This window comes from Anoplopoma fimbria, chromosome 9, assembly GCF_027596085.1.
Source record: "Anoplopoma fimbria isolate UVic2021 breed Golden Eagle Sablefish chromosome 9, Afim_UVic_2022, whole genome shotgun sequence".
Lineage (NCBI taxonomy): Eukaryota > Metazoa > Chordata > Actinopteri > Perciformes > Anoplopomatidae > Anoplopoma > Anoplopoma fimbria.
Genome location: NC_072457.1, coordinates 11,046,290 through 11,065,348, shown reverse-complemented (window position 1 = coordinate 11,065,348; position 19,059 = coordinate 11,046,290). Strand labels below are relative to the sequence as shown.

Here is a 19,059-nt window from a genome sequence, read left to right as displayed (position 1 = left end):
TTTGTAGTCGGCGTCCAGAAAATGCATTCGCTCTGTGTTCTTGGCCCTTGTTTGGTTTTGAATCTAATTGGTCTAAACTTCAACTGTTTCCCATCATACTTATACTTTTAATGATTTCACGTGCTCTAAATAAAGTCTTCACAATAAGTGTAAAAAACCCAGATTTGACTGGTAAAGCTCTAATAGTGTAAATAAGGCTTTTGGGATGTTTTTGGTTTTTGTAATGAAACCATATTGTGACATTGCATGATTTCAAGTGGTGGAAAAAACATTTACAGTATTATAACATTTAATTATTACAGTTTTGAGGTATTTTCTGCATTTTGTGCAACTTGTCCTCTACTAGACTACATGTTAGATGAAATACTGCACTTTTACAACTTTATCTGATGGCTTGGGTTAATTTGTAGATTAACATTTTGCATAGTGCAACATTAAGTAAATTATTAAGTCCTAAAAGTCTTATTAAAACAGGTGAAATATCTGCCATTGTATTAAGATCATTTCAATATGGTAAAATAAAAGTCAACTAGTTTTAAAGCAGCTATCCCTTATTGTGTCTTGTTTCAAGATTCTCACAGTAATTTCCATAAACATTCTTGAGAAGTTGATTTCTTTTGGAAAATAATTTAATTAGACATCCAGACAATTTTTTAATGATTACTCATGCTTTTGATACTTTAATTACATTTCGCAGAATACATGTGGTTTTTTACACTAAATTTTTTATACTTTTTTATACTAAGTAAAACATCAAATATATGACTTTCAATAGTAATGGAGTCCTATATAAGTAAACAAACTGAATACTTACATATAATACTTATACTTACATCACTGATGGTTTCATGAGCTGACTAGAGTCATTTGAGTTCAATTTCAAATGCTGTAATTTTTAACTGATGAAACAACAACAACATGGTGTTCCACAGGGTTCTATTTCTGCACCTTTTGTTATTTTGAGTCTGTGATATTGAAGCAGTGTATTATCATTTAATCTTCCAGAAAACAACTAATTTATTCTTTTCAAGATTCTTTTTTAACTACTTTTAAACACTTTGTATGTTGCACTTTATGAGAGTGCAAAACTAAAAACACTTGGAGTGGTTTGTCATGCTACTTGCTATATTGAAACTAATTTCCCTTTTTTCTGTTGTTAATTAAAACTTTCCCTGCTCTTTTCAGCCTCTGATCGTGTTTGTCACTAAAGAAGAGGATTGCCACCGTTTTCCAACACGAGTGAGGACTGGATTGAGGTCTGTTCTAACACCATCTGTCACCTTTATGGCTTTGGAGCATTTTCTTTATTTTCCATGTGCACTCACTGTCTGCCTTGCTCTCCTTGATTTAAAGGGTGATTGTATGGAAACAGCTCTTTATTGTGGTTGTACTTTCCTGGAAAATATTCAGGAGGACAGAAGTGGATGAAAAGGTGAAAAATATCTTATGGCTACCATTAGTGTGTTTTAATGTCTTAACGAATTAAGAAGAGTCAACTCGTCTTGTTAATTGATGATAGAACCTTTATTTTGTTAAAACTTTATCAATTTTTATTGAGCATTTCTATTATTTTTGAAATAACATAAAGTTACGTACAGAAGGCACTTACAAAAACAAGTTAAATTACAGATGCTGTTATTAGAAACATTAAATTAATGATTAAAAAAATGTAATGACAGAATGATAAAAAAAAAAATGACAGCACCATTGGCAACCGTGAACAGTACAACTCAAATAAAAATTTAGCGTGATTTGAATCTACAGTACAATAGAAACAATACTCATTAATGAAATAATGCCCGAGCTATGTTTTAAAGTATAACTTAATCATCAGGATAAAATTCGTAAAAACTCAACAGTAATGTTTTTCACTAGTCAGAGGTTTCTTTTATTTTACATATTAGGCTTTGTGGTTTCAGCTCTGTGCAAGTCCTGGTACATCTCTATTAGACGAGTGGCCTCCCTCTGTCCTGACAGCAAAGCACCGTGGGTAGTGGAATAGTATTTTCTGTGGGTTGCCTCTCCAGCGAACAGGACCTGTAGAGGCTGAGGAAGGAGGAGGGGAGGAAGAGAGAAAATTGAGAGAAGAAGACCACCAGGTTCAAAACAAGAGCCGTCAATGTCATCCTGACATTTTTTTGGCCTCCTGCGATACACTATTTTCTATTTTCTCCTCTCAGCTCCTCTCAGGCACCTCTTCAATCTCTCCCTGAGGTTGAAGAAGGTGCCCACAATCTGGAAGACGTCCTGCATTGTCCCGGTGCCGAAGAAGAGTCGTCCCAGCGGTCTTAACGACTACAGACCTGTGGCCCTGACATCACATGTCATGAAGACCCTGGAGAGACTGGTTCTGCGGCACCTGAGGACCCAGCTTACAGCTTTCCTGGACCCACTACAGTTCGCCTATCTGCCACACATCGGGGTGGAGGACTCCATCATCTACCTGACACACAAGGCCCTCTCTCACCTGGAGAAGCCGGGAAGCACTGTGAGAGTCATGTTCTTTGACTTCTCCAGTGCTTTCAACACCATCCAGCCCTCCCTACTGAGAGAGAAGCTGCTGGAGATGAACCTGCACCCCGACACCACTTCCTGGATCACAGACTACCTCACAGGCCGGCCACAGTACGTCAGGGTGGATGGCTGTGTCTCTGAGTCTGTGATCAGCAACACCGGCGCACCCCAAGGAACTGTACTGGCACCGTTCCTCTTCACTCTCTACACCTCGGACTTCCGCTTCAACTCTGGTTCCTGCCACCTCCAAAAGTTTTCCGATGACTCCTCCATTGTTGGATGTATCACCAGGGACAACGAGGAGGAGTACAGAGGACTGACTGAGAGCTTCATCACATGGTGCAGCAACAACCACCTGAAGCTCAACATCAGCAAGACCAAGGAGCTTGTGGTGGACTACCAGAGGAACAGAAGCCCCCTGTCCCTGTTTTCATTCAGGGAGGGGAAGTGGAGAGGGTTGAGTCCTACAAGTACCTTGGGGTGCAGATAAACAATAAACTGGACTGGACACACAACACTGATGCCCTCTACAGGAAAGGACAGAGCAGGCTGTTCTTCCTGAGGAGGCTGAGGTCCTTCAATGTGTGCAATAAACTGCTCAAGGCATTCTACCAGTCTGTGGTAGCCAGCGCCCTCTTCTTTGCTGTGGTGTGCTGGGGTGGTGGCATCAGGACTGGAGATGCCAACAAACTCAACAAGCTGGTGAGGAAAGCCAGATCTGTGGTGGGTCTGGAGCTGGACAGTCTGGAGTCAGTGGGTGAGAGGAGGATGAAGGCCAAACTCGGAGCCATCCTGGACAATCCCTCTCACCCTCTCCATGAGGAACTGTGGCAGCTGGGCAGCTCATTCAGCCATCGGCTGATTCTGCCAAAGAGCAGGACGGAGCGCTTCAGACGCTCATTTGTGCCCACTGCCATCAGACTGTATAACAACAGCGGAGACCACAGTCTGTCAACATGCTGACCAGACCCCCCTATGTGGATATACATGTACATTTTTATTCCTGTTCTATCTTTATTTTGTTGTATAGTATGTGTATTTATTGTCTGTGTCTGTGTAGCTGTATAGTATGTGTATTTATTGTCTGTGTCTGTGTGTAGTATGTGTATAGTATGTGTATTTATTTATTGTCTGTGTCTGTAGCTGTATAGTATGTGTATTTATTGTCTGTGTCTGTGTAGTTGTATAGTATGTGTATTTATTGTCTGTGTAGTTGTATAGTATGTGTATTTATTGTCTGTGTAGTTGTATAGTATGTGTATTTATTGTCTGTGTAGTTGTATAGTATGTGTATTTATTGTCTGTGTAGTTGTATAGTATTGTATAGTATGTATTTATTGTCTGTGTCTGTGTAGTTGAGCTGCTGCAACACTTGAATTTCCCCCATGGGGATCAATAAAGGAATATAATAATTTTCAACACTCACACAGTAACTTTCCTTAAGGCCCTCAGATTTCAGTTTGACAGGGTTGGAGGACTTCAGCGGAGGGGTCATACCATTCCTTCAACAGTGTCAAGTGAGTGCACAGACCCACCCCCCAGCCCCTTTTCCCCTTCACCCAGAACACCTCAGGTTTCATGGTCTGGAGTGCAGGCCAAGACACAGCCTTCACAAACCCCTGACACCAGCTGTATTTTCTGCATGTGCTGCGATGTGACATGGTGGTGAACACCACAGCGTGCGTTACACACAATTACAGAAGCATGCAACTAATTAAGGCAATACCCACACTACTAACTTTGGCCTAACAATAACTACAAATTGATTCTGGCACCTTTCTGACACAGTCTAACATTATAACCCTCACAAAGGTTATTATTTTCAGGGCTACTGAATTGCTTTCAATGGGCGAGGTGTTTTTATAACTCAGTCCACCCACTGTGTGGTCTTGTGGGTGTCTTACCGGAGCCTTGGTGCTGTTGGCATAAGGCAGCGGCATGGCCAGCCTCTCACAGTCCCCACCGCTGGATCCCACCCTGGTGAAGGAGTAGGAGCCTCGAATGAAGGGGTTATTGCCCCATGAGGAGCGCAGGACACGCCAGGGCTTAGGAATGTCGGGGTTCCCTGTGGACAGACGGACAGAGAAACTTTACGACGATCATGGACAGTCTGGTGTCTACAAACATCCAGTACATTACAAAACTAAACTAGTTCAAATTAAGAATGTGGTAGGCTGTGAGTTGAGGCCTTTCACTTCGTCTAATCTGCCAACTCTGATCAATTCGTGACCCTCTTTAAGCAGAAAGGCACCAGCGAGTGTATATGTAATTAAGCAACAGCTGAAGGGATTAAACCACATTGACCTAAATGAGGAATGTGCGTGTGTGTGGCGTCTCTGTGTGATTTACTGTCTGCAATCTATAGGAAGTCCTATGATCTCATCATGAAGTGACAGTCACTGCTTCTTCACTTACACTGTGACCTATTTCTGAAGCAATCACTCTTCTGAGGGATTTTCTGACTCATTCTTACAGTATCGACGCATTTAACTAATCTATTCACAAACATTGAGTCAACCTATAGTCATGTGATGAAACCTTTTATAGTCTATGCTGCAATCTGTTTCACAAGTGCTGCATTTCTAGGTAACTAGTAGTAGCAACATTGGGAAAGCTTCTGAGAAAATGAACCGTATTGATCACATGTGAGTTAAAGTAAAGACATCTTCTCCTTATCCAACATCATGATCAATCCTTCAGCTCAGTGTTGCTTATGTGGTGGTAACATATCAGATCAGTTAGCTGCTGCTTACTGGACACACAAACAGTCACCTTAGTCATCCAGCTGTATTATCTGACAACCCTTTGTCTTGAAAAAAGCTACTTACATCACACCTGAAGCATTTCCTTGTATGGCACACAATGACCCAACCCAACTATTTGTCTGAATCATTCAGTCACACCCTTGCCGGGCTATCGTGTTAGTTTTACATTATTGATTCTTAGTGAAGGATTAACTAGAAAGAGAGTTGGAAGACGGAAGTTGTCTTATCTTTTATAATGATTATTTTGATAATTTCTGTGGTTAAATAAGGATTCAATAAAACAAACATGGTATGAAAAGACACAGAGAAATTGTTCTTGTCTAAATATCAACCCAGGAAGCCCACAGAAGCTTCTATGGTGTAACACTGGCCCACAATACACAGCTCTGTTTCCTTGTGTGTACGTGTCCTGACCTGTAAAGCGCCTCAGCAGCTCAGTGCAGGTCTCGGCCACTGTTTCGTCATCACATCGCTCCATGTACAGCGCCTCCTGCCCGCAGATCCAGCCGCTCAGCATGTAGCCGTAGCGTTCGGGCGGGTAGAGGACGTCGAAGCTGCAGATCTTCTTGTACCACAGCTCCTCCGGGTAGGCCAGCTGTTCTAGCTGAGCCTCATCCTCCCACACAAACTGGATGCTGTTGCACTCGGGGCTCCAGAAGGGCTCTTCAAACTCCAGGAATATCTTATCGGTGGTGCTGATGCCCAGCTTCTCGATGGCGAGCACTTTGTCCTCAGGCAGAGAGGGGGAGAACATGGCCTCGTGGTTCTGCTTCAGGACGCCCAGAGAAGCTGTGATGATCACGTGGTCAGCTGTGATCCACTCCTCGTCCTCACACTCCACGTAAATGGGGGGACCCAGGATCAGAGGGTCCTGTCGGGGTTGGCAGCCGTGGTTGTTGTCGTTGTGGTTGTTGTCCTGATGGGTGTCGCCGCTCTTGGCGATCACCTCCTGATGCTGGGCTGAGTAGTTCCAGTGGATGCAGCGGACCGGTTTGCTAAGGCAGACCGTGCGAGAGGGGATGTCCTGGGCCAGGAGCTCCACGACCTTCATGAAACCTTCAGGAATGACATAATGTGCACCAGGGATCTCTGTCCACTCGCCAAACTCACTCAGAGACACCTCATCCATACTGGGAGAGCTGCTTTCACAACTCTCCACCTGAAACAGGAGAAATATCATCACAGAGAGTGGATGAAGTCAGAAACCAGATAATGCTGATGTTCTACTGGGTGATCCTAGAGAGCATCTTTAGATACAGAATGACAGCATGGTTTGGCAACCTAACAGTGCAACGAAGGTAATAGTGAAGAAAGACTACAGAGCTTGTACGAGCAGGCAGTCATGAAATAGAAATCACTGGGGACTCTCAACATCGCCTCTTCTCCGAATATGAACCTCTGAAGAATCAGTGTGCCAAAGTGCAAATCAAACCGCTTGAAACAATCTTAAGTACCAGCCTCCATCAAGCTTCTGAACTACAATGCTAAATCATAGTGTAATAGAGCAATGTGCAATGAATACACAAGCACTTAGCACTTTTGCACCTTGATTCTTACAGGTTCTTTTTTAAGCCGCTGTGTTGTCAAATGTCTCTTATGTATAAGATGGTTTCATTTAGTTTTAATTCCATTTTGTTTAAATTCCATTTTTAGCGAATCGGACGACATTTTGATCACATTAGCAAACTCGTGGCTCATTCAATAGTGAGCAGAGCATGGTAGCGGTTAGCTGGTGGCCAATGTGCCGCAACCGTCTGTCTCTTCTCTGCCTTTAGTTCACTACATGCTCTGGTTTCTGTGTCTTTGTCTGTGGGCGGTAGCGTATGAAGGAGCAGTCAAAGGAATGTAGCAGTGATGTAGCACCCACATGAATATATTAAATGGCTGTTGATAACAAACACCAGCGAGCAAAAATTTCAATTAAGGTGTTTTCATGCAGACAATAACCTAAGGGGGCTGCGGTTTTAGTTCTTGGATGTTTTTATGACATCTGCCTTGTTGTTTTCTTTTGACTAAAGTTGTGGTGAGTACCTGATACTTGGTACTTAATTTGTTATCACCTCTGTCGAGGTTCCAAGCGAGCTGAGTCGATACTAAAAGTTGGAGTTAAAACACTACAGACTGCTAGTTGCATGTTCTCAACAATTTTGCTGCCTTTTCTCTGATTTAATATAATTGAAAATGTATGTTTGTATACAGACTATGTATAATTTCCTCTCTTCTCTCATGATGATTCATGAATGCGAGGCTCACACACACCTTGAGGTACTGTTGAAGCATGGACAGTTTGAGTTTCTTGGTGCTCTCAGAATCATCAGGATCCAACATAATCTTCTTGCGCACCACGTCCCGCGTAAAGATGCCGACGCTGTTCTGGCTCTCAGCGCAGACAGGCTTCCCATCCTGGAAGAACTTCTGAGTCAGCTCATACACCTAGAGAGGGGAGAGTCGGAGGGTAATCAGGAGGAAAGCAACAAAAAGGATGTCAAGGAACGAGACAGAAGAAAAATAAACCAGTTTAGTTGAGCTCAGAATAGATCAGTTCAGTGCTTGATTGTTTTAAATGGTAACGTGCAGCATGATGGAGAAACCCCACAGATAGCACAAATCACAGATCATTAATAAGAACTCCTGCCAGCAGCTATAAGAGCAGCAAATTGTTAAGGAGAAGAAAACGGAAAGAAGAAAGTAGAAAAAGAGACGTCTTGATACACTGACAAGGTGCAGCACAGAGGTGATATGTCACCTAGCAAGTAAAACAACGCCAGTGAAATTCAAACATTTACAGTATGAATGTGGACTGTGTTTACTTTGAGTTAATGAAGTTAAAACTAAAAGTCTTTAACTAAAACCTGCAGAACAACTACTGTAAGTGTTTCATTTATTACTGGGTAAAGTGGAGCATTAGCTGAAGACAAGCTCTGCTTACATTTTAGCATTATAACTTGATAATGAAACATAACTTTGATTGAATTCATTATGGTGTTGGAGATTGATTGATTGATGGATTAGATTATTGTCAGAAAATTCTGATGAAATTTTGATCAAAGGTTTGCATACTTTCACTGGCTTCAGGTTCTTGAATGTGAATACTTTATAGTTTTCTTTTTCTTCTGTGATAGTAAACTATATTTTGGGGTTTGGGGCTGTTGGTCAGAAAAAAAAGAAGCAATCTGAATTTCTCAACTTTGGCTTTGGGGAAATTCTGACAAGTACATTTATTATTATCTGACATTTTGTAGACCAACAAATTAATAGAATACTTAAACAGATTAATAATTCAACCCTATCGTGCAAAGGAGCTATAAGGGAGATCAAACCTGCCGTGTGATAACAGACTTTATAACACTGCAGTTTGCACATCAAGAAATTTTCAGATCACTTGAATTATTTATTGTCCTTATGACCGACTTTATATGTAACATGTATTTGAATCTGTTTGTTTTATCGTCTTATATTTCACTGTGTCAGGCTGCTATGACATTTAGATTAAGTATTCTATCTATCTTTATATCTATATAATAGAAAATAAAAATAAATATGAATTATCAGGTAAGTTATATATAACAGCTTGCTGTAGAAATGGTCTGTTAGCACTCAAACATACACAACATGAACCAAACACTGATCGGTTACAGATTCAATTATTGCATATTGTTTACAATATATGGCAGAACATACCTTTAAAAAGAGGTAAAAAATAAGTGTTTCTTTAAAGAGAGGACACAGTATAATTTTACAGCCCTCCGTGATAAAAAAACACACATGATTAGCCCCTGTGCTGCTTATACAAGACGGTTATAACTGCCCTTTCTCCAACCAAACCTAATTGGCAGCAAGCTTTACTTTGTATGTCGTACAGCTCCTGAATACAGCGCTTGCCTTTATCTGAATATGGATGATATGTATGCTTAGCCTTTACATCCTGCTCAAGACAAACAGTGTTATGCCACACACACACTGGGGAAATGATTAAAACATGAACCATATAAGCCAAACACAAGATGTGACTCTTCCAAAAGGATATGCTGCACATGTATTTGCAAATGCATACAAAAAAATATAATACATGAATAAATGGTAAAAGTTAGTGCTTCATTTCAGTTAACTTTCAGGAGCTGCAGTTCACCATAAACCTGGTCTTCATCACTCTGAAGCACGTCAGTGAGGGCTGAAGGATGTCACAAAAAGTGACAAAAGTGAGGTGAATCTGACGCATGGTCTAATTTTATTCTCTCTTTTCATTACACCAGCTATTGAAAACACACATCCTGGAGACTTGGAGTCATTAGAAGCCTTGTCAAGTCAACTTTATTCATATATCCCAAAATAGCCAGTTAGTTTCAAAGAGCACAATATAGTCAACAGACACAGAAAGCATGATGAGGATTTTCTAAGGTGGAAAGAAAACTAGAATAAGGTGCACAAGATGACTATGCAGGGCTGCAAAAAGAAGACAATGAAAGAATAAATCAAGTCTTTAAGACGCTGAAACTGCCACTGTAGCTGTAAAGGTGTTAGTGTTTGAGGTGTGAACTTCCATTTAGAAGATTTAACACGAGGGGACAGAATGGGTGGGACATTTTGGACCTGAGATCACACAGAAAACAGAGATGTACCAAGGGATAGTGATGATATATGTTGTATACCTCCTCTCTGTAAATGCTCCTCTCAGAGCAGAGAACTGGACCAACGAAATTTGCCATTACTTCTAAAGTTCAGCATGCTTCGATGGATATTTTACTGTTTCACCTTAAAGACATTTTTAGTAATGTTGTGATGGATGTTAAAAGTGGCTTTTATATCCCCTTCAGTAACTTTAAGGTTGTTAAAAACAGCATGGTCATTTTGGGAAAATCTGTAAATTCATAATTGTATCCCTGCAAAAACTTCTAAAAAAGACATTTATAGATATTTTACTTAAAGTTCACAGTCTTGGTGCTATTCATTTGACAGTTTTTTATGTTTTTTTTTTAAATAACAGTAAAACTATTCACTATGTTTCTGACATATTCTCTATTCAATCTCATGTATCTGTTTATTTATGGCTGCACCTTCCTATGAAGAGGAAATATTCTAGATGTCTGTCACATTTCATCACACGTTTTGCTAAATTCTGCGTATTCAACATGTTTTTTTATCCGCAGAAACTTTGGGATCGCCATGAATTGAATATATTATTTTGCAGGTTTGAAAAATATTTGACCACAGAGCATTTGTATTTTTAGGGGCTTTCCACTAGTTACTATGGCAATGCTCCATAACTTAATGTGCATAAACATATTTTGATAAAAGGCAGCCTGAACAGTGAGACTCTCTGCGCTCTTTTCAGTGCATGCATTCATTTGTGCATATAAGTGAATTCAATACCGCATGCGTGCCTGTGTGCATATGTGTCCTCGTACCTCGTTGTACAGGTCACTGAACTCCTCCACCAGGTCTTTGGGGATCCTCTTCCCGATGTTGGTCTGGTAGTGAGCCACTCCATTCTTAGTGTACAGGCTGATGCGTCCCACACTCCTTTCTCCGTCTGTGGTGTGCTCCAGCAGCCCGTTGTCCTCTGCCAGGTGGTACACTGGGTTCCCATTGGCTCCATGGATCCAGGTGGCTCCAAGCTCCAAAGTTGCTTTTCCTACAAAAGACACACAGATGAATGTGAGTTTGAAAGAAAAAGATCTCTTTGAACTCTGCTTTGTTAAGGCACAAACACACCCGAGTTTTACATAAATGGACAGTTCAAGGAGGAGGCCAATTTAATTAACACATTGAAGTTGCTTTAGCCCACTGGAATACCATTAATTTGATATATTTCCTGAGGATGATGGCGTAACACACTGCATTTTTTTTAGATTCATATATATATATATTAAAAAACAGGCCAATGCAAAGACAGTTATGGCTGAATGCTTCCATGATTACATTACGTCTCGGTACATAAACAGGCATTTATATAACATATCCGTGTGCCTCACATACAAGTTTACATTTATCAGTGCAGAATGTATGTTTTTACGTTTGACCTCTTTTATGTGAATACATGTATCGGTGCTGCGAGCAGCTGTTGTTCCCTACTTGTTTGTTCTTGCCAGTTGAAAGATTTTGCAATGAGACTTCCTCTGGTGTAAGAACTGCAGTTCAGTTGACTTTGTTGATAAAAGTCTACCATCGTTGCTCGAGCAGATGAAGTGGAAATCACCCTTATTTCTCTTGGAACTAGACAAGCATCCGATAAGCGCAATTATTCAGGTTATTTAAGGAAACAAAGCGTCACTGTATGGCTGGCTGATTGGACTGGTGACCTGTGTAAATATTAGCAGTAATCTAATCTAACTCAATTTGACCTGTAATAAAAAATATAAAAAACAGATGCAGTGTATTTTAATATGAAAGAGGCTGTTTCTGCAAAGTAACTCTTAGATTTGTGACTCCATCTTGTATCTGAAGATTCTTTGTTCTTGTATCAACAGTAAATTAGTGTTTTGTGTGGATCCAAGAGAGAAACATGTGAAATTGTTACTTGATATTCTCTAAGTGAACCAGATTTTGAATAGTGTATTTCTTGGCATTGCAGTGATATGTAACAACATTCCTACAGAATAAAAACACATATTGATGGACTTAAAGAAATAGTTTGTGCGCTAAATACGCAGCTACAGCCAGGAGAGAGAACGCGACTGGAAACAGCTTGCCTGGCTCTGTCTGAAGAACAAAAAATATGTCTACTGGCACTTCTAAAGCCCACTAATTAACACATTATATCCTGTTTATTTAATCTGTGTAAAAACCTAAAGTGTTAATGGCATGTTGTGGCTCAACAGGGAGTTATCAGTTGGTTAATAGTCACCTCCTGGAGGCTAACTGTTTCATCAGGCTCCCAGTCTTTATGCCAAGCTGGGCTAGCCATCCATTAACTCTATTTGGTTATATTTAGCTACACGGAGGTACCAATCTTCTCATCTAACCCTCTGCAAGAGAGTAAATGAGCATGATTTGCAATATTTCGAGCTGTTACTTCAAGTTTCACTGATGGATTGTTACCACTTTGTAGTTGCTTTTTCATCAGGATTTGCTTGATGGATTGTGAGACATTTGAACTAAAATAATGCTCTTAGTTAAAGAAAGAAAATCTATAATAACCAATTAAATTGCTGTATGTTTACAAAAATGGAAAGGCAGAGGTATTGTACCAAATAAATGTGTTGCACAGGGCATGGTTTCAGTGTTAAAGGTGTTAGTCATAGATAAGTTACAAGGATAAGATGCATAGTTTGATGTAACAACAGGCAGACAGAGACTCTCACCGAGCTGAACACTTTGAACTCTCCCGCCGACGTGGTCTGAAGCCTCTAGGACAGTGACATCCGTGAAGCCGTTTTTCAGTAGGATCTTAGTTGCAGCAAGGCCGGCCAAGCCAGCACCAATCACTACTATTCGAGGCTGCCGATGAGTTCGTAGGCCGCTACTAAGAGGATCATCAGTGCTGTCTGACGAAATTTCACAACTTTGCATGCCGTCCAAGATCCTCTTCGATGGAGTCTGTGGGAAAAATGTAACAAACTCAAGTTCAAAAATGGCCCCATCATAGCATTGAGTCATAGAGCAGATTAATATTGTGTGAAAGAAAGAAAACTCAACATATTTTTAAGTTTAACTGTAAAAATAAATTAATGACATATTACATTCATTGAAAAAAAGAATGCACTTTGAAGTAAGTAGCTCACGAATTCACACACTGCTGGTTGGGTGGGTCATGTCGGGTTGCAGGATGTTTCCTCCTATACACTCCTATATCATATTTTCAGCTAGAGATCACTTCTTCTCTCGGTTGATGCAGTTTTTCTATGTTTAGCATACGTTGTCAAGATTGTATAGATTATTAATCTCAATATAAAGGAATTGTTAATAGCAATAACAGTATACAGCAACAATGAAGCCCTGAAAGTCTCCAAATATTTAACAGTTTTATCTTGTGTACATGTGATTACAACTGAATATAAGATCCACCTTGTGCTCACAATAAATGATCTTGTGCAAACAAGATCTATTTCTTGTTATGCAAACAAATCAATGCTGCATACAAGATAATTATTATTATTTCAGGACTCCTTAGTAATAGAAACCGTGTCCATGTTGCTTTGGATAATCCACAGAATATGCTATAAGCACTTCTAGCCGAAACTCTGAATATTGTTGAAGTGAGGTCTGTAGACAATAACATTGAAGGGAAAAAAATCACATTTTTAAATCCAATATTTAATTGCTATGAGTCCCACAAACGTAATTCCCCTTACCTCCATTATAGTGGAGTGGAGGAGAAGAAGATCTCTCAGAGGCAGAAATGTAAAAACTTTGCATTACTGATACCACAACTGACATCATTTAGCTGAAATGATCCTTTAAAGAATGACCAATGCACCTTCACACTTAATAATTTAGCCTCTCTAAGGCCCTGTTGTCTAATGTTGCTGATTAAGCACTGACTACACAGATATCTTTTATAGCTGATAAGTGTTTCTTATCAGTTTTCCACTTAATATGACCCACATTTACAGCTGCATTTAAAACTGTGATTAATTTAATTATGTCTTCCATGACGTCTTTACATTCGTTTTTCTACCTGCTGTGTATCATGCTGTACCACGTTGTTTATTGAGCATGAGGCCAAACAAGTAGTCCCTGTTAGGTGGAGACACAACTCTATTATTTCGGACAGAGAACAGATTGAAAACAAACAAAAATGATTCATTATTGCACCTCTCAAATTATACTGAAATTGCTCAGGGACACTAACATTCAGAGTGAAGAATACACAAGTGACCTTGTTATTCCAGCACACGAGGCTGCTTGCTGTGAATGTATGGACAGCTGTGTGTGAGAATAACACAGTGGGAGTCCAAGCCAAGAGAGAAATTAACCCAATTACAGTAACATTATTAAGTGGCCGGTATTTCATAGAAGATGAATGCTGTTATAACTGTAGAGCTTTTAATATTAAACGGGTCTGTTTTCCCAGTCCTGACATGCATTACTAATAATATCAAGTTCTCTGAGGTTAGAAGGTGATATCCTGCTGTTACACAATACACACACGCATACATTCACAAACTCCCCGCTTTGTTACCACAGCAACACTGACTATACACAGGGCAGCACATTTACTATGTGGATGTTTCCCACAGGTTGAAATCACATAGCAGGGAGGATCAGTTGATGTTATTATCAAAAGTATATCAGTCTTTTATCCTCCATGTATGTGTACACTACAAATCCAGATTACTATGAAAGAGGAAAGTTTACATCGTTGCTTGTTTTTAACCTTGATTCCACTTTGACTTTCGTGAAAATGTGTTTTAAGCAAGTTGTCAATCTTGACAACTCAGCTGTAGGAGTCAGAAGAGCTGACAAAGGGAGTCAGAGAGGAAACCACAAGACAGCGCTGCAAGAAGAAAATGTGTGTGTGGGGGTAACGTATGTTGTAAGAAGCGGAATGTGATGTCAAGTTGAAGAGGACATATGCATGGATTTCTGTAAACCTCTGTAACTTCCTGTTTCATAGTCTACCAGAGTCTTGGTTGACCACTGCCCTCCAACACAGATGTGGGTTTAAACCTGCTGATCTGGACGGGTGAAAACACAGGTCATCTAATCTGACCTCACGACCCTCGGCCTGAAAGTGGGTCAGACATGGCATAGATCTAATGATCAGGCGTTTCCATTTGGAGTGACAATATGACAATATATATTGAGAAAAAAATATAAATCTTTCTGCTGTAGCAAGTCAATGAACTGGTTTGCTTTGTGGCAGTATTGGATGTTCACGTGATTTGATGTGGTTTCTTTAATTAGGCAGATATACTTGATTTTCTGGAAAATTTACTATATTGGTGCATTGGGACATAAAATTATATGTTACAATAAAGTAATTTATCCATTTTGCGAAATCCTTGGAGACTACAATCTGCACAGTGGCCACCACATTACTGCTAAACCACAGAGTTACGCTGAAATACGTCTTTGTTTGACCCAAATAAAGCCACGTTTCAGTTCCAGTTCTGTATCTTTCTCTTTCTCTGGACCTCACTCAGACATGAATACTTTGAATTAACACCAAAAATACAGTTTAACTACACATTTAATCATCAGTTGGATTCCCCGAATCTGCAGATGAAACATTGATGCAACATCAACATGAATGGACTCATTTTTGGGCTTCAAAGAAAAGATAAGGGTGAAGTTGGTTAATTTTCTATTTTTGTAACAATCAAATATCAATAGCAGAATCATCTTAAGTGATAGAGATGCTGAAAGAAGGTTTATTCACAATGTTGCACAAACAAACCAACAAAAGTTTTTTCTGTGACACTTCTTCATTGAACCTTTTCCTTGAATTGAGGCTGATATGTTTGTTTCCTGAGTTATAACATGTCTGGCTTGTTAAAGAATAGATAGTACGAGTTTCTTTTTAATGGATGTTTTCAGTAGTTGTAGTACTCTGACTGCTGCTCTTTATATTTCACATCTGTTAGAGGTGAGGGGTCACAGGAGGACAATGCTTTGTGGCGAATGACAAATGTAAACAACATTTCTGACCAAATCAGGATGCAGAGGTAGATGAGATTGTTTTGTTTGTGGTAAAATATTGTATCGGTTGTATTTTGTTGGTTGTTTTGTTTTGTTTGAGCTATATTTTAAGTACGTGTTTTTTTGTGTACATATATATGAATATCATGTCATACGTTTAAGATTAATGATTAAGATTGGCAGCAGGTTGTACGTCTATGAATAATAATGGTTTATAACTTGCAGCCAGTCAAATCCCTTCTGATGAAGTGTAATGTATGTGAAGTCCAGATAAAAACATTAAATTATTATAATAAGGTACAATTATATAGGGTGTGAATGTTTCCTGCCAAGAAATATCAGAGGGCAGCTGATCGTTTTACACAGATGTTTACATTTTTTGGCATATTTTTCCTCATAAAATATTTTCGGTTTAGGCTTTAACTTTTCACTGAATAAGTCAAATAAGGTACGAAGATTGTGTCACTATATTATAATGCAGGAAAACAACATTTAAGCTGTAACAATTTTGGATCCAAAACTCCCTTTTATAGCTTTAAAGATTCAATGTTCAATCTTAATCTGTTAATGCTGTGCTTGACCTATAAAATAAAGCCCATTTTAGTAAAAAATAAAAATAAATAAATGTATCAATACATAAGAAACACTGGTTTTAAATGAATGACACGTCTAATTCATTAACAGCCTTTAATCACATCACACACTGGCCCTGTAACAGATTGTGCGTTCATCCCTGGTTGGTTGTAATTATTCCACGGCTGGTTTATACTCTCGCCACATGCCGCCTCATGCTTTACACCCCACTGCAGATTACTGTTTCGGCTGGCCTTGGGTAGATAGGTGGCTCAGGGTGGGGTGGAGCGAAGAGGGAGGGGGTTACCACTGACCTAGAAATGGCAATCTACCATACAGTGCATCTGCCTGTGGCCTTTTCACGAGCAGGGCCAGCCTTGAGCAGGAATATCTTGAATTAATGAGTCTGACTTCCCGTCTCTCATCTCTTTGGCTCTCCTCTCTCCTTAAATTGTGGACATTGCTCTGTCCAGCTGTGACCACACTCACATCTGCATTTTCTTTTATCAGTTGCGTGTGAGTATTAGCATGGTAAAAAAATGCCTACATCTCTACATCAAACAAAAAAAGCAGTGTGGTCCCTGCTGGATTTTCCTAAACTGGGACGATGGAGTGGAGGCATCACGCACACACACGCTCCACCGCTGTGCTACTGTACACCACTCTGTATGTTCCCCTGGTGCAGATAAAGAGTGCACTGAGACTAGTTGTAATATTCCCAAAAGATACAAACTGGCTTAAAGCATTCAATTACACAATGATAGTAGGAACATTATCACCACAGAGAAAGATAGCAGAAATAAACAAAAAATGTCAGTGTATATTTCTGTAAATTAACAAAAAACACAGGAAAGCCTTGAACATTTTTTGGGGATATCACTTTCTAATAAGCCCCCTGTTATAAAGAGTTTATCATTTTTAAATAATGGCTTTATTAAGAGTTAATAAAGCATTTAAAACTAATATAGATCCGTTATTAGCCAGTAATAAGGGCAACTTTTGGCTTGCCAGGTTGTAAAACTCTGGTTAGACCACTTACTTAAACCAAAATCTATTTTTTTTATTAACAAGTGTAAACATTCTTACTCACAGATTAACATTTCCAAGTGCAGGCTTGTTAGAAAGTGAGAAAGCAATGGCATTTTTCTTGACTTAACCTGAGCTTTTTTTGATCTGTTATTAGTAGATCCTACTGACCTATAAAGCATTAGTACACTATTCATTAACCATAAAAACAGCAATTAGTTCAAATTCAAAAACCCTTTTAGAAAATGTAGCTTGTTTGAAACTAGTACCAAAATGCAAATCATTGAATGACAATGAAAAGTTGTAACTGGTTACGTGACTAATTTCTAAAAGAGAAGAACAACGTGTTTGATGTCATCTTACATGCTGCCTGACTGGAAACTCATCTGCATAGGAAAATCCTTTACTGCCACGTATAAGCTGGGATGCCAAAGTGGCAGCAGTTTGAAACAAAGCGAACAAGTTCAGTGAGTTAACTCGGATGAATTCTCCTTGAAATAACACCTTTTCACAATGACACACACAAAACAAAACAAAAGCCTAAACACAGTTTATTGTGGACAAATAGAGGAAAAACTCAGAAATCCACCTTTTTTTTCTCCACCAGGCAGGGTAGTTTTGTCCCATTAAACGACCTCCACTGCATCAGTGTAACTAACCGTTCATGGGACCTGAGTAAACACCGTTTTAGATGTAGTTTGTACGAGTAGCGGTTTTTTCCTCTTTTATCAACACAAACATCCTGGTGACATTCAGCATAATGTATGTGCGGACGCTGGCAGCGCTGACAGCTACAGTCAGTGAGCGGTCCTCACTGTATTCCCAGAGACATGAAGCCTACGTATACAAACACACTGCTCTGTTTGGGTCAACATTTTATATCGCCGCAGTCGCCATCCCCCACCGTCCCGCTGTAAAATAATATTTCTGTTAAATGTGGGTTTTTTTTTTTAGTAGAGCAGCTGGTTACCTGACTCTCGTGGTCTTCAGCTTTAAAACCTCAGAGTGCTCCGCTTTCCTTTGTGCCCGTTTTCCCTCAGACCGGCTACGCTTTGTATTTATGCCTGGAAACCAGAAGCAGCCAGTTTTCCCGTAGCCGCTGCCTTCTCATTAATTAAATATGAGCAGGGATGACGACAAAGACCAGCCCTCTGCTGAAGCCTGCTGTCACGGAGCTGCCTGCTGCTGCGTATACACTTACACACACACACACACACACACACACACACACACACACACACACACACACACACACACACACACACACACACACACACACACACACACACACACACACACATTCACTTCCTGTGTGCTATACACAAGAATGAATTTAAACCAAAGGAAACAAGCAAGAAATTAATACATAGGCCTAAATAATAAAGAGCTGAACACTGTGACAATAAAAACAACAACAACAACTACACCAATAATATAATAATAATAATAATAATAATAATAATAATAATAATAATAATAATAATAATAATAATAATAATAGTAGTCACATGATGCTGATCAAGGTAGCCTTATGTATATTAACTTTTTCATGTGTCAAGAACGTGTGCAAAATGTACGATATCATGTGAAAATATCCTGC

The 19,059-nt window shown here is 39.6% G+C and overlaps 1 protein-coding gene across 1 annotated transcript; it reads right to left on the bottom strand.

The window, feature by feature from the left end:
- Positions 1-1,560: 1,560 nt before the first annotated feature.
- On the bottom strand, positions 1,561-18,505 carry smox (spermine oxidase). Its single transcript, XM_054604263.1, has 7 exons — positions 18,430-18,505; positions 12,581-12,815; positions 10,685-10,911; positions 7,539-7,712; positions 5,694-6,438; positions 4,419-4,579; positions 1,561-2,046 (listed from the first exon to the last, which is right to left on the bottom strand). The coding sequence occupies exons 2-7, from the start codon at positions 12,786-12,788 to the stop codon at positions 1,894-1,896; spliced, it is 1,668 nt and encodes a 555-aa protein (XP_054460238.1). The 5' UTR covers positions 12,789-12,815; positions 18,430-18,505; the 3' UTR covers positions 1,561-1,893.
- Between the last annotated feature and the right edge of the window lie 554 nt (positions 18,506-19,059).